The sequence below is a fragment of the Gossypium raimondii genome, chromosome 1 (genome assembly GCF_025698545.1).
Source record: "Gossypium raimondii isolate GPD5lz chromosome 1, ASM2569854v1, whole genome shotgun sequence".
NCBI lineage: Eukaryota > Viridiplantae > Streptophyta > Magnoliopsida > Malvales > Malvaceae > Gossypium > Gossypium raimondii.
Window position 1 is genome coordinate 4,504,371 of NC_068565.1, and position 14,202 is coordinate 4,518,572.

At 32.1% G+C, this 14,202-nt stretch overlaps 1 protein-coding gene across 1 annotated transcript; it reads left to right on the top strand.

The window, feature by feature from the left end:
* Positions 1–5,432: 5,432 nt before the first annotated feature.
* Positions 5,433–10,177, top strand: LOC105777086 (LRR receptor-like serine/threonine-protein kinase GSO1). The gene is made up of 3 exons (XM_052629380.1): positions 5,433–5,877; positions 6,033–6,341; positions 8,069–10,177. The coding sequence occupies exons 1-3, from the start codon at positions 5,433–5,435 to the stop codon at positions 10,156–10,158; spliced, it is 2,844 nt and encodes a 947-aa protein (XP_052485340.1). The 3' UTR covers positions 10,159–10,177.
* The last annotated feature ends 4,025 nt before the right edge of the window (positions 10,178–14,202 follow it).

Consider the following 14,202-nt stretch of genomic DNA (forward strand, 5'->3'; position numbering starts at 1 on the left):
TCTCATGGGCCAAGCCAGGCCCAGAAAAAATTTCGGCCCGCGTCCTAGGCCCGGCCCGAAATATGGCCTAAAATTTTGTCCAGGCTCGGCCCGAAAAAAAACTCCTAAGCCTGAGCCCGGCCCGGCCCATTTTTTAAATAAACACCAAAAAATTATTTTAAAAATAAAAAATAAAAAAAGTATTTTAAAATTAAAAAATATATTTATTTATTATATTCGGGCCAGGTCGAGCCGGGCCGGGCCAAAAAAAGTGGTGCCCGAGGCCCGACCTATTTTCTAAACAGGCCTCGTTTTTTTGCCTAATCCCATATTTCGAGCCTATATTTTTACTCAAATCCTCCCATATTTCGGGCGGGCCGTTAGGCCGGGCAGCCCTGAGCACCTCTAGTTTGAATCCATTCCTTTGTAAGATAGCTTAATTTTTGCTAAAATTCCTCATCCTCTTTATTTTGTGTTGCCCAAGCCTTGAACCCTAGGTATAAATACAACTTTCTTTTTTGTATTTTTCAGCATTTAATTCAACTTTTCCCTACCCTAGTCGTTCACCCTCTCCTTTCCTATTTTCTCTTTAATTTTCTTTCTTTTCTCTTTAATTTTCTTTCTCTTTCTTTCTTTCCTTGTGTGCCGCCGCCCAAGATTCACCATCAATTTCTCTTCTTTTTGCAACAGGTTCTTGCACCATTCTTTTCCCTCCTTTTTGCTGTCATTTTTCTTTATTTTTCCAATCATAAATCCGAAATCTTTAATCTCCAAGAACGATCTTTATTATTGCCCAAGAAGCTCCATTGTTGCCCATTTCATCTAGCTAGTGTAAGTGCTTATTTTCTTTAATTTTTTTGATGAATCTTTCAAGAAAATACCTAAATTTATAAATCTGGAATTAGGATAATTTATAATGATTTTATTGGTATTTTTCTAGCCTTTAAAAGTAATTTCAATTGGCCCTTTAAATCAACCCCAATTTGCCACCGTTGGTGGTGGTGCACTGTGCCTAAAGGCACAAAAGGGGGTTGCTGTTTTCTTTAATTTTTTCCCACCTATTTCCAAAAATATCTTGGTTTCTTAAACCCTTCCTAATCATCCTTAATCATGTGTGATTTAAGAAAAATTCAATCTTGATCATTCGACAACTCAAATCTGACAATTCGAGAAGCGTAAGGTGGTTGATTATGGGATAGTGCGTAATTCGATTTAATTGTTGGGGAAATCGATAATTGGTTGGATTAAGATTTTAATGATGGAATAGCTACTGATTTTCAGTATTTAATTGTGTTAGGTGCTGATTTAAACGCCCCAAATCAACAGTGAAGCCGTACGTGTGTTTCGCATCAAACCAGTGTAAGAAACCTAGCTAATTTAGATCTGAAAAATTGTTATGGTTGTGGTGATTGGGTTGAACCCATAAAAGGGTGTTTGAGGGTTGTTTAAGCGGTATATCAATTTGATAAAATAATGATTTTTTATTTAGGTTCATTTTAAGGTCTTAAGGGGAAACCGCAAGTTTTGTAAGTGTGCTATAGTAGAGTGAAAAATAATGTATGGGTCCTAACTTGTTAACTTGAATGTTTTGATAATATTATATATATGGTCTAAATGTGGATTAAGCTTGCTGGTTGGGCTTAGTTAATTGACTAAGTGAATGTGTTAAAGTGGCTAATTCAAGTACGTTACTGGTCTTGTCTAAATGGCATGTTTGCAAAATTGTTTGATTGACTGAATAGTTAATTGTTTGATATTGATATGAAAGGTTTATTGGTATGATGTGTGATTGATTGTATGTATAACATGTGTTATTTTGGAAATAGATATTGAATGCCCTAAATCTTGTTGGGTAAAATGCCATGAAAAGTATTGAATGAAAAAACTGCTATTCATGCACTGGAAATATTTTTCCATAATGTTAATGATTGATGATATGATTAAATGTCACCGTATTGATGGTGAAACTAAACGATTGATATGTGAACGTTATAATGATGACATGTAATCTATGCTATTGAAAGAATATGTATGAAGCGTGCATTTGATTGAAATATTGTATGACATATCGCATGTGCATGAGGTGGGTTATTATGGTTGATGGAGGAGTTCCATGGAGTTCTGACACTGAGAGTACTGTGAAGAATGACTATTTTATCGCATTTAATGTTAAATGGCAATATAACTGCATTATGTTTATATGGTGGTTTAACCACATCGAGCTTTGCTTGCAATATTTAGAGTTTGGCATACGGGTTTTGGGAAACTCGTAGTGTGTAGCGGATGGTTTGGGTAGGAATTCATTATGCATTATGATATGTTCATGACACTTACGAATGAAAATATTTATGTTATGGTTGTGATGCCACAATAATTTTGATGAACGACATTTGCTTGAATGGTTGAATGTGCTTATGGTTTAGATTTACACTGAGCTAATTAACTCGTTTATGCTATGTATTGTATTGTGTTAAATCAAATGGTATTGGATTAATGACTGTTTTTTGTATGAATGTTTGTGTGATTATATTGTTATAGACTCACACTGAGTTGGTTTAGCTTACCCCATAGTTCAAAACTTCTCATGTAATGCTCGTGACTAGGATCAGACCCAGCATACGGGGTATCACCTCGGACATCGGATTGTTTTTAAATAAGTATTTTTAATAAATTCTTTGTTGGTTTTGGATTGTAATTTTTAATGTATTGGGTATGTGGCTTGATTATTTTTGGGGGGGGGGGATTTTGTGCATGCATTACTGAAGCTTAATAACTAATAATTGCATGATATATGACTTAAGTAAAAATAACATTGATCACCAATTTTTTGTTGTGTTACAAATTAACCGTTTTGAAAAACAAATTGATAAGGCAATTGGATTTCCAAAATGATATGAATAATAGTTTTCCACTACATTTTGAATATTCAATTTTTGTGAAATAAAATGTCAAAACAATTAGTCTTCTAAAACATGACAACAATAATAAAGTAAAGATGGCCTAATTGAACGAATGTTTTAATGTTAATTAATTTCAAGGGTGATGACTTTTCTAAAGTTAGAAAAAAAATTAGGGTTTTTTTGTAAGAAAACCCAATAAACGAATGTTTTATCTAACTTGGATCACCAATAACGGTTTTCTTTAAAATTAGTTGCGTGTTAAGGATTTTCAAAGGTCAAATAGTCTGTTTAGCTATTTTGGTGGCTAATGCAGTCTTCTCAATATGGTCATAACGTCTAGGCCGGGTTAAGGAGGTTATAACCTTAGACAAGGGGATTCGCTAAGTCATTATCTATTCCTAATTTGTGGGAAGGGATTGTCGACATTGATGAGGATGGTGAAAGGGGAGGGGAGAACAAAGGGTGTCAAGGTATGTAGAAGGGATCCTGAGATTACTCATTTGCTTTTTGCGAATGACTATATTTTGTTCGGTGAAGCTACGGAAAAGCAAGCAAATGAGATTAGAAGGATTTTGCAGAAGTATGAAGAATATTCAGGGCAAAGTGTCAACTTAGAGAAATCAACACTATTTTTTAGTTCAAATAATTCTGCATATGCAAAGGACTCAGTAGCTCAATTACTAAGGGTGCGTTGTTTGATGGATCTAGAGAAGTCTTTGGGGCTCCTGAATGTTGTAGGGAGGCAAAAATGAAGGACCTTTCAGGGTTTGAAAGATAGGATTGCAGAACAAATAAATAATTGGTGTGTTAAAATACTTCCTTAGGGAGGGAATGAAGTTTTTATTAAGAGTGTACTGCAATCAATTCCAACTTATGCTATGTTTTGTTTTTTACCACTGAATTCTTTATGTCATGACATGGAACAAGCTACAAGTCGGTTTTGGTGGCAGAAGCAAAAAGGAAAGAGGGGGATTCATTGATGCAATTGGAATAAATTGTGTGAACTAAATGAAGATGGGGGAATGAGGTTTAAAAATTTATCCAAGTTTAATTTAGCCCTTGCAAAACAGGGTTGGTGTTTAATGAATTATCATGATTCGTTATTAGTTAGAACTTTAAAAGCTAAATATTTCCCCAATGTCGATTTCATGCAACAAAAGTTAGGTAATTATCCTTCTTATACTTGGAGGAGCGTATAGGCGACGAAGCAACTACTATAAGATGGAACGGCTTGGAGAGTGGCGGGATGCTTGGTTCCTTGGGTTGAAGGATAAAAAAAAACCCAAGAGTTAGTTTGAGATCACAATATAGTTAAGGTGGAAGAGCTGAGTGAATCTAATCTGAGACAATGGAAGGAAGATCTTGTTACCTTTTTGTTTACAAGGGAAGAGGTAGAAACTATCTTGCAAATTCCTCTAGCGAGACATCCGCGAGAGGACAATAGGGTATGGAGTGCGGAGGTAACAAGAGAGTATATTGTGAGGAGTGGTTACAAAAGGCTACTGAAAGAGGCCTCTAGTCTAGATGACGATACTAATGAAATTACAAACAAAGCTTTCCTAAAAAACCTATGGCATACAGACTTGCCAGAGAAAATCAAAATTATGGTGGCATGTTGTTAAGCGTATTGATAGGACAAAAAAAAGTATGATAAATTTTTTGGCGCTCAAAATTTATTTTTAAAAAAAATTCATTTTAGCCTTTTATTTAATTTTCTTGTCGCTTTTAACCTTTAAACCCGTATTGTTTGTCAAATCATCTAAAATGAATAAAAAGTTAATGTAATTAATTAATTTTAAAATAAAAATATTTTTATAATTTTATACTTTTAAATAAATTGAGTATTTTAAAAATAAATTAATAATATTTTCTAAATTTTAAATTTTAAAAATTAATTAATTTCTAACTTGACATCCCGTGAAAATCCACATGTGGCACATTAGCAAAGTTAACAAATGTTGATTTTTCATTCATTTTGGGATAATTTGACAAACAATGTAAGTTTAAGGACAAAAAATAAAAGTTAAAATATATTTTTGGTAAAAGTAGGAAAAAATATTATTCCAAAATAACAAAATTAAAATAAAATCTTTCAACCTCATTGGATGTTCTAAGAAATTTGATGGTTTATTTTAATTTTAAGTCAACATCTTTTTGTTGAAAATTCTTTTAGTCAATAGAAACAACAATTAGTGTTTAGATACCGTTAGTTAAGAGAGTGATTGGGCTGCTTATATTCTTGGAAGTGACTGCTCACTTGTCACTTCCTATCTGATAAAAATTTATCACGTTGTCTAATAATTTCAGTAATCTAAAATAATTTAATAAAAAAGTTGTAATCTTAGCACTAGTGCAGTTAAATGAAATTTAGAAAGAAGTTTTTAAGCAATAATTACATAATCATATTATCACATCCTATATTAAATACTGTAGTTTCTACCTAAATCACATTCAAAGAATTTGCAATGTTGCAAGAATAAATTACAACATAAATTATCTATCTAGTAATTCAGTTCTGCCTTTGTTGGTAGCTCGATAAACACCTAAAATCAAATGGGGAATACTTTCCTCAACTTAGCTCTTCTTATCATCTCCCATTTTTCTATGCCTACTTTCTCTATGAAATTAACCACCATACTTACAGATCAATCAGTTCTTCTAGCATTAAAAGATCATGTTATTCATGATCCTAAAAATGTCTTGACAACTAACTGGTCAACCTCTGCCCCTATTTGCAATTGGTTTGGTGTAAGTTGTGGATCCAAGCACCGTAGAGTCACAGCTCTAAACCTTACTGGGTTGGGACTCGTAGGCACCCTTCCACCTCACTTGGGAAATTTGTCATTCCTTTCTCTTCTTTATGTCACAAGCAATAGTTTCTATGGCGGATTACCTGTCCAGTTATCCAATTTGCGACGGCTGAAATCTTTAAGCTTTGCTAACAACTCCTTCAGTGGAAAAATCCCATCATGGTTGGGATCATTAACTGACTTCGAAAGTTGTTTTTGTACCAAAACAACTTCAAAGGTGTTATTCCATTCTCTTTAGGCTATTTGTCAAAGCTACAGACCTTGAGCTTGACTCAAAACCAGATTTCAGGTTCAATTCCCTCCTCAATCTTCAATATATCTTCATTGCAAAATATATTTCTAGGACATAATATGCTCTCTGGCTCCATATCCTCTGTTCCACGTGATTTGCTTTTGCTAGAAGTCATCGATTTCACCTTCAATAATCTCACTGGTCATATCCCAAAAGATATGATTGATCATCTTCCAAATTTGAAAGAATTGTACTGGAGTTTTAACCTGCTTTCTGGTAGAATTCCTGCCAGTCTATTCAAGTGCAAAGAGTTACAAGCGTTATCTTTATCGTATAACCAAATGGAGGGGAGCCTACCAATAGAAATTGGGAATTTGAGCCTGCTTCTAGACATCTCTATTGGTCGGAACCACTTTGAAGGTAATACATGCTTGCTAACCGTTTTTTAAAGCTTTTTCAAGTGTTAAACTTTTTTTTTAAAGTAGTTTGAGAATGTAAGTAAAGATTTTTTTTTTTGGAAAGAAATTAAGTTAACGAATATAATAATTTAGATCAATCTTGTATTGAGATTGAAAACATAAATTTATTTATTAATTGAATACATAGTTGAAAAGAAGATTGAAGAATAAACTACAGAAAATGATGAGAGAAATATTCTTTAATTTCCTACTGGACTTGGAAGTGTGCATGACACCTAATATGATGGGCAATACCTTGGTAATAACGATTTATTTAGCCCTCCAACTTTATAAAAAAATTTATTTTAGCCCTTTATTTAATTTTCGCTTATTTTAGCCCTTTAACTTGTATTGTTTGTCAATCACCCCAAAAATAGATGAACATGTTAGTAATATTTTAAATTTTAAATTTTAAAAGTTAATAGTTGAAAACTTGGAAAATTCAAGGAATATTTGTACATTCTCTTCTAGCTCAAATAGAGGAATTGAGGTCTCATTAATATTTTTATGAATAGACTAATAAATAAAAGAAATAAAAGACAACACATCATTGAGATTCTCAATTTTTGAAAAGACTTATTAATTTATTTTATTTTGGACGAGTCGAGACAATAGGATGAACAACAAGGGTTCTATACTGTAAACTTTGTATCGCGCACATCACTTAGATGAACTCTAGAGAGTCACATAAAAGAGAATGAAGAAATGGAATATGAAAGAGAATACAAAGAAATAAATGAAAGGGATCGGATTCTATTTGTACTGTAGCTGAGATGAGTCTTGGTTATTTCTATCCTTGAACTCCTCTATACCCAACTTTTTGTTGGGTCTTTCAACCAGCTATTTTAATATTTTAACCCATAGAAATGAAATCTAGATCATAATGAGAGACTCTTTTCTTTTGTTTTCATTCATAAAGATTGAAGCTAAGATGAAAAAAAGAATCGATTGTTCGAGTATTCCACCAAATTGCCTGAGAAAATTGAGAATAAGAGAGACATATATATGTTATGAAATATCCATCTATATTGAATTGCGAATACAGAAATGATAAAATATTTTCTGATTGGACAAAATAAAAATAAATATGGGTCCCCGATAGAGAAGAAAGATGATAAACAAACAAGAAAATAAGTACTTGACATGCACATGGATTTTTTTATCCATTTTGGGGTGATTTGACAAACATTACAAGTTTAAAGGCGAAAAGAGACGAAAAGTTAAATGGAGAGTTAAAATGACTTTATTATATAAAATTGGAGAGCTAAATAAGTCATTAAGCCTTTATTTTATTCTTATAATCTTTACTAAGAGATGAATTTTGAATTTGAGATGTGAATTTTGTAATTGCATGTGAAATTCCTAAACAAATTGTGAATTTAACTCTTCTTACGCAGTTTGATTGTTCCCATAACAATTTTACAGGTGAATTATTTCCAACTTTTAATGATAGGTTTAAATTTGTTCAACGGCTTTCTGTATTTTGATTATGTTACAATAGTTGTAAATATTTTCGTAGTCATTGCAAATAGTATATTTCTTTTCTTTTAAGTCCATTCTTTCCCAGTTGAGGCCACACAAAACTCTAATAAAATCATAATTGAGTTATTTTTATGTTCTTAGAAGAATAAAATAGAAGCAAATGTTCCATATTTGTCTAATATTTTTGTTTGATAAAATTTATGGCAGGTATAATACCACATGAGATTGGCAACCTAAACAATCTAAATTGGTTGAATTTAGCATTTAACAATATTGCTGGTTCTATTCCTCCACAAGTGTTTAATATTTCAACTCTAAGGATGATTTCTTTGGATACAAATCAGCTCTCTGGCCATCTTCCATCAAACATGGGCCCTTTCCTTCCAAACATGGAGCAATTATATCTTGATTTCAATCACCTTGCCGGCTCGATCCCAATGTATATTTCCAATGCCTCTCAGCTTACTGTTCTTGACATGTCTAATAATTACTTTTCAGGGTCCATTCCTGATAATCTGGGCAATCTAAGAAATTTAAAGTTTCTCGACCTGGCGGGTAATAATTTAACTTCCTCAGGAATGAGCTTTCTCTTTTCTTTGACAAACTGTAGAGTCTTGGAGAAGTTTCTTTTCGATAGCAACCCATTTATTAGTGGTGAACTCCCAAGAGTGGTAGGAAATGTCTCAATTTCTCTTGAAGAGTTCTCTGCTTATTCATGCAACATCAGGGGTAGCATCCCCAATGAAATTGGAAACTTAAGTCACTTGATAAGCATTGATCTCGGAGGCAATAAATTGATAGGACAGATTCCCACTACAATTGGTGGATTGGAAGAGTTGCAAAGTCTTTCTCTTGAAGACAATAAGTTAGAAGGATCCATCCCATCTCAGTTATGTCATCTAAACAAATTGGCTTTCTTGTTCTTGACCAATAACCAATTGTCAGGACCAATACCTGCTTGCTTAGGTGATCTCACTTCATTAAGGCAACTAGGTCTAGATTCCAATATGTTTTCCTCCTCAATACCTTCAACGTTGACAAGGCTTAACTATCTCCTCATCCTATACTTGTCTTCAAATTCTCTAAGTGGTCCACTGCCAATTGACATTGGAAAATGGAAAGTTTTGACTAGTTTGGATTTGTCGAACAATCAGTTCTCAGGTGATATCCCAACTGGAGTTGCAGATCTCAAGGACCTCACTCATTTTTCCTTATCCAATAATAGAATCATGGGTTCTATTCCCGAGTCTTTTGATGAATTGTTGAGTTTGGAATTCTTGGACTTGTCAAGAAATAATCTATCTGGAGAGATTCCCAAATCCTTAGAGAAACTCCGTTATCTCAAATATTTCAGTGTCTCTTTTAATAGACTTGAAGGTGAAATTCCTGAAGGAGGATCATTTGGAAACTACACAATCGAATCATTTAAGGGGAATGAAGCCTTGTGTGGTGCAGCTCGACTTCATGTTCCAAACTGCAAAACTAGACCTCTTAGAAATTCCAAGGCAAAAACTAAGCTCATAACATATGTAGCTCCGCCAATTGCCTCCACAATTTTGGTTGTGGTTCTGGTAATCATTATATTGCAAAATAGTAGGAGGAAAGACAAATTGTCACCTCAAGAAGACATGATACCTTTAGGAACGTGGAGACGGTTTTCATTCCACGAGCTTCGTCAAGCTACTGATGGATTCAATGATAGTAGGTTGCTTGGTAATGGAAGTTATGGTTCAGTATTCCAAGGGACTCTCCCGGATGGGATGATAATTGCAGTGAAGGTCTTCAAGTTAGAGTTAGAAGGAGCTTTTAAGAGCTTTGATGTTGAATGTGATGTTCTCCGCAACACTCGTCACAGAAATTTAGTCAAAGTAATAAGCAGTTGCTCGAATGATCTTAATTTCAAAGCGTTGGTGCTTGAGTTCATGCCTAATGGGAGTCTTGATAAATGGTTGTATTTCAACAAACAATATTTGGATATCCTACAAAGGTTGAACATAATGATAGATGTTGCATCTGCATTGGAATATCTCCACCATGGTAATGCAACACCCGTGGTTCACTGTGATTTAAAACCCAACAATGTTCTATTAGATGAAGATATGGTTGCGCATTTGAGTGATTTTGGCATCGCGAAACTCTTATGTGAAGAGGTTTCAATGATACAAACCATGACAATGGCAACATTTGGATATATGGCACCAGGTGATACTTTTAATCAAGCTCCGTGCTTATTTTTCCATTTTCAATGCAAGTGTAGCATGTGCATAGCAAAAGGGATCATATCTGTTAACATTTGAGTTTCAAACATATTGAATGTGACTTTTTTAAGGAGGCAATTAGATTAAATTCCAGTTCAATTATAGCAGGCAAGTATATAATGTTTCACATATTTTATAGGAATTTTCCGTTATCAAGATATCATTAAATATTTATAATGTTGTTTGAAATTCATACACAGAATATGGAACCGAAGGAGTTGTTTCGACAAAAGGTGATGTATATAGCTTTGGTATTTTTTTGATGGAAATCATCACAAGAAAAAAGCCCACAGATGAAATGTTTGCAGGAGAAAGAAGCTTGAAGAGTTGGGTTAAAGAGTCGATATCATCTTCAGTAAACCGAGTTGTAGACACCAATTTGTTGAGCACTATCGGGAAGGAACATTTTGCTGCTAAGAATTGTGTCTTATCCATTTTGGAAGTTGGCTTAGAATGTTGTGTGGAGTTACCAAATGAGAGGCTTCATATGAAAGAGATTGTTACAAAGTTAAAGAAGATCAAAGTGAAGTTATTAAGGGATATGGAATAAGTTCGATGAAAAGGCAATTGTTAATTTGACTAAAATAAATATGACCGTTTCTTTCTAGCAATGTCTTTGATAAATATTTATACACATGCTTTGTTTTCCTATAAAGTTTATTAATAGTTATTTCTGCATTTTGTAAATTCTATTTTTTTTTAAGAAACAAGTTCAAAAAATTAGCTACAATAAGGTTGATTAGAGTCTATATTAATCATTACTCGATGAGCATTTTCTTCAAACAAAGATTAAGTGTAATTAATTGGGTCTTCAAAAAGTTGATAACCTGGTAAGATCACTAAGAACAACTTAGGCCGTGCAATCCATCAATCTATTATACTCTCGCGGGACATGTCGAAACTTAAGTTGTCAGTCTTACTTGCATAAATCATATATTAAACAAAGTTCAGAAATATTATTATCAGCTGCATAATTGTTCTCAATTATTTCAATCAGCAATATATTTAGGTTAAGATAAATTAGGCTGAATTTGATGATCATTTGTACTAATCAAATCGTAAAAATACAAATTGTTTTTTAAGAATGTAGATACAAATTATTAAATGCTCAACATCAAAACAAAGCTAATTTTGATCTCATTTTTCAGTCTTTGCATAAGGTTTTCACTTATTTTATTTTAATAAAATATTTTTTATGAGACAAACAAATCTTACTAAAAGAACAAAAATATAAAGTAGTACATAAAAGATAGAACACAGTCAATATGTATCTTTTTTGTCTTCAACAAGTACAAAGTAGTTTAGGTTTCGTTATGATTAAGATTTTGATGCGTTTCGATTATTCTAATGTGTTTCGACTTGTTTCGGTTAATAGTGACTAATATTGGTTCATACCGGCCTGTACCAATTGATACACCATTTTATCATTTTAAACTTAACTTTTAAACTTTTTTATCTTAAATATTTTAATTTTTATAATTACATTTAAAATTAAACTATAATTACTAAATTAAGTTATCGAATGTAGTTAATATTTTAAATCTTATATTTGTATGTGATTATATGAGTAAATCACGTAGTTGGTCACCTAATTTTTAAGGTACTTTTGTTTTGGTCATCCCAAAAGAAATTATTGCAATTTTGTCATTTAACTTTTAGGGTATTTTCATTTTAATCACTCAAGCATTAAATCTCCAATGACGATTGGCTATACATATCAGATCATGTTTACACTTTCATTTTAGTCACCTAAAATGATATTTTTTTAGTATTGATGGGGTAAAAAAAAATTAAGGGTTAAAGTGAAAAAGCGGTAGAAACTAAAATGGTACATTAAAAATTGTCAAATTGTACTTGTTTACCCCATTGTCGAAAGTTTTTTTCAATATTGAATATTTAAATTTCAAAACAAAAAAATCAATAAAAGTAACTTCTTGAATTTTTTATGCCTTAATAGTGTCAACCAAATTTTTATCCCTTAATAGTATCATCAAAATCAATGATTTCTCCGGTGATCAAAATGAAAGCAACTTAGAAGTTGGGTGACTAAAATGAAAGCACCTTAAAAGTTGGATAGCTAATTGGATAATTAACTCTAAATATATTTATATGCGTGTATTTGAAACTTATTTGCATGCATATAATATACATAATTCATTAAATATATATATATATATGTCAAAAACTCGAAATGATACCGTAACACATTGATATCAATTAGTATGATATATTAGATTTAGATGTCGTGAAATGACTTCATAGCAAGCCATGCTTGCGAAGTGCCTTTTATGAGTAAACCATGGCATTTTGGGTCAAGGCTGACATACATCACAAGCTAGGTGTAGATCTTAACAAATAATTTTAGTAGCTAGATTATGAGTGATTGTCTCAACAACTTATTTCATTAGTTTCTTGTTCAGCTTAACATCCTGTTAACCTTTGTGAGGAGTTGGAAAACTTGTGCCCATATTTGTGAATTCTTTTGTGACCTAAAACTTTGAGAAGTTTAGATTGGATTTGGTTCTTCATAGAAACTTAAAAAGGAAGTCATCAAACTTCTGAGTATCATCACATTATATATGGAGAGATTTTCACTTCAAGAAAAAAAAATGTATTAAATTTGGATTGTATGGGATGTTAAAAAATTGTAGTGTTAAAAAGAATTAAGAGAAATAAAATATAGATTTGAAGCGCGATTAATTGTCTTTAAAGTTTTTATTTTGCCTTTAGATACAAGTCTTAAAACGATAAAACAAAATAGTGAAAATGGTATTATTGAGTTTTATATAGGCACATTGTGTCTTCCATAAAAGAAAATGTCATTTAGTACATAACTTATGGAACAAGTTATGATTTTTCATCACATAACAACTTTCGAAAAACTATATTTCTTCATTATGAGTCTTTTTAAAAATTATGTTTATTTGAATAAATTCATTCAGATGCGAATAAAATTTATTATTTCAAAAATAAAATAATAATTATATATAAAATTATTTACACCACCAAATTTAAGCCCAATTGTCATTATAACAAATGTACGTAAAACCCAATAAATTAGCTATCTAATTGCACCCAACTCAATTACTCAAGTTATAACGAATTGTCTATTCAAATTCTTTATACTTTATATATATATTAGCAATGTGAGATTAGTAACACTAGACTTACATTTTAGCCCTCCATTGAGCTTTTGTAACTTTGTTGATGTGGTAGTCAACGTTAGAGGTGCTCATGGGCCGGGCAGCCCGGCCTGGCCCGGCCCGATGGCCCGCCCAAAATATGGGAGGGTTTGGGTAAAAATATAGGCCCAAAATATGGGCTTGGGCAAAAAAATGAGGCCCGTTTAGAAAACGGGCCGGGCCTCGGGCACCACTTTTTTGGCCTGGGCCCGGGCCGGCCCGGCCCGATATAATAAATATATTTTTTTATTTTAAAATATTTTTTACATACTTTTTTAATTTTTTTTAATTTTAAAATATTTTCAAAATACTTTTTAATTTTTTAATTTTAAAATATTTTTAAAAATATTTTAATATTTTTAATTTTAAAATATTTTTAAAATACTTTTTTTAAATTTTTTTAATTTTTAAAATAAAAATGGGCCGGGCTGAGCCAGGCCTAGGACCTGAGCCGAAATTTTTTTATGGGCCCGGCCCGGCCCATGAGCACCTCTAGTCAACGTGTACATTTATGACTATCACATTAGTAATTAATTAATTTTTTAAAATTAAAAAATATTTTTTAGACTTTATAAATAGGATCAAAGGTTGGCAAGTGTTATTATAAGAGTACAATAAAATATTAAAAATAAATAAATATTTTAAAAAATAGATACATGATAAAATTTTAAAATTGTTTGTAAAACAAAAAAGAAAAACACTGTCAATGTATCAAATACAAACTTATAAATAATATTTGAAGGATCTTTTGGCAAAAAAATTTTATTGCACACCAAGTATTTTGAGTCAAATAAAAAGTTTAGTTTAAAACTACTTATTTAGATTTAGACACTAGTTAGGGGTGACAAGGCATTGACTCCTTAAAATGGAAATTTTTTCATTTAGGCTCTTTAAAATTTTA

Coding starts and splice junctions, on each gene's coding strand:
- LOC105777086 (XM_052629380.1), top strand. CDS start 5,433: ATGGGGAATACTTTCCTCAACTTAGCTCTTCTTATCATCTCCCATTTT. Junction 5,878..6,032: donor ATCATTAACTGACTTCGAAA/GTTGTTTTTGTA, acceptor ATATATTTCTAG/GACATAATATGCTCTCTGGC. Junction 6,342..8,068: donor TGGTCGGAACCACTTTGAAG/GTAATACATGCT, acceptor AATTTATGGCAG/GTATAATACCACATGAGATT.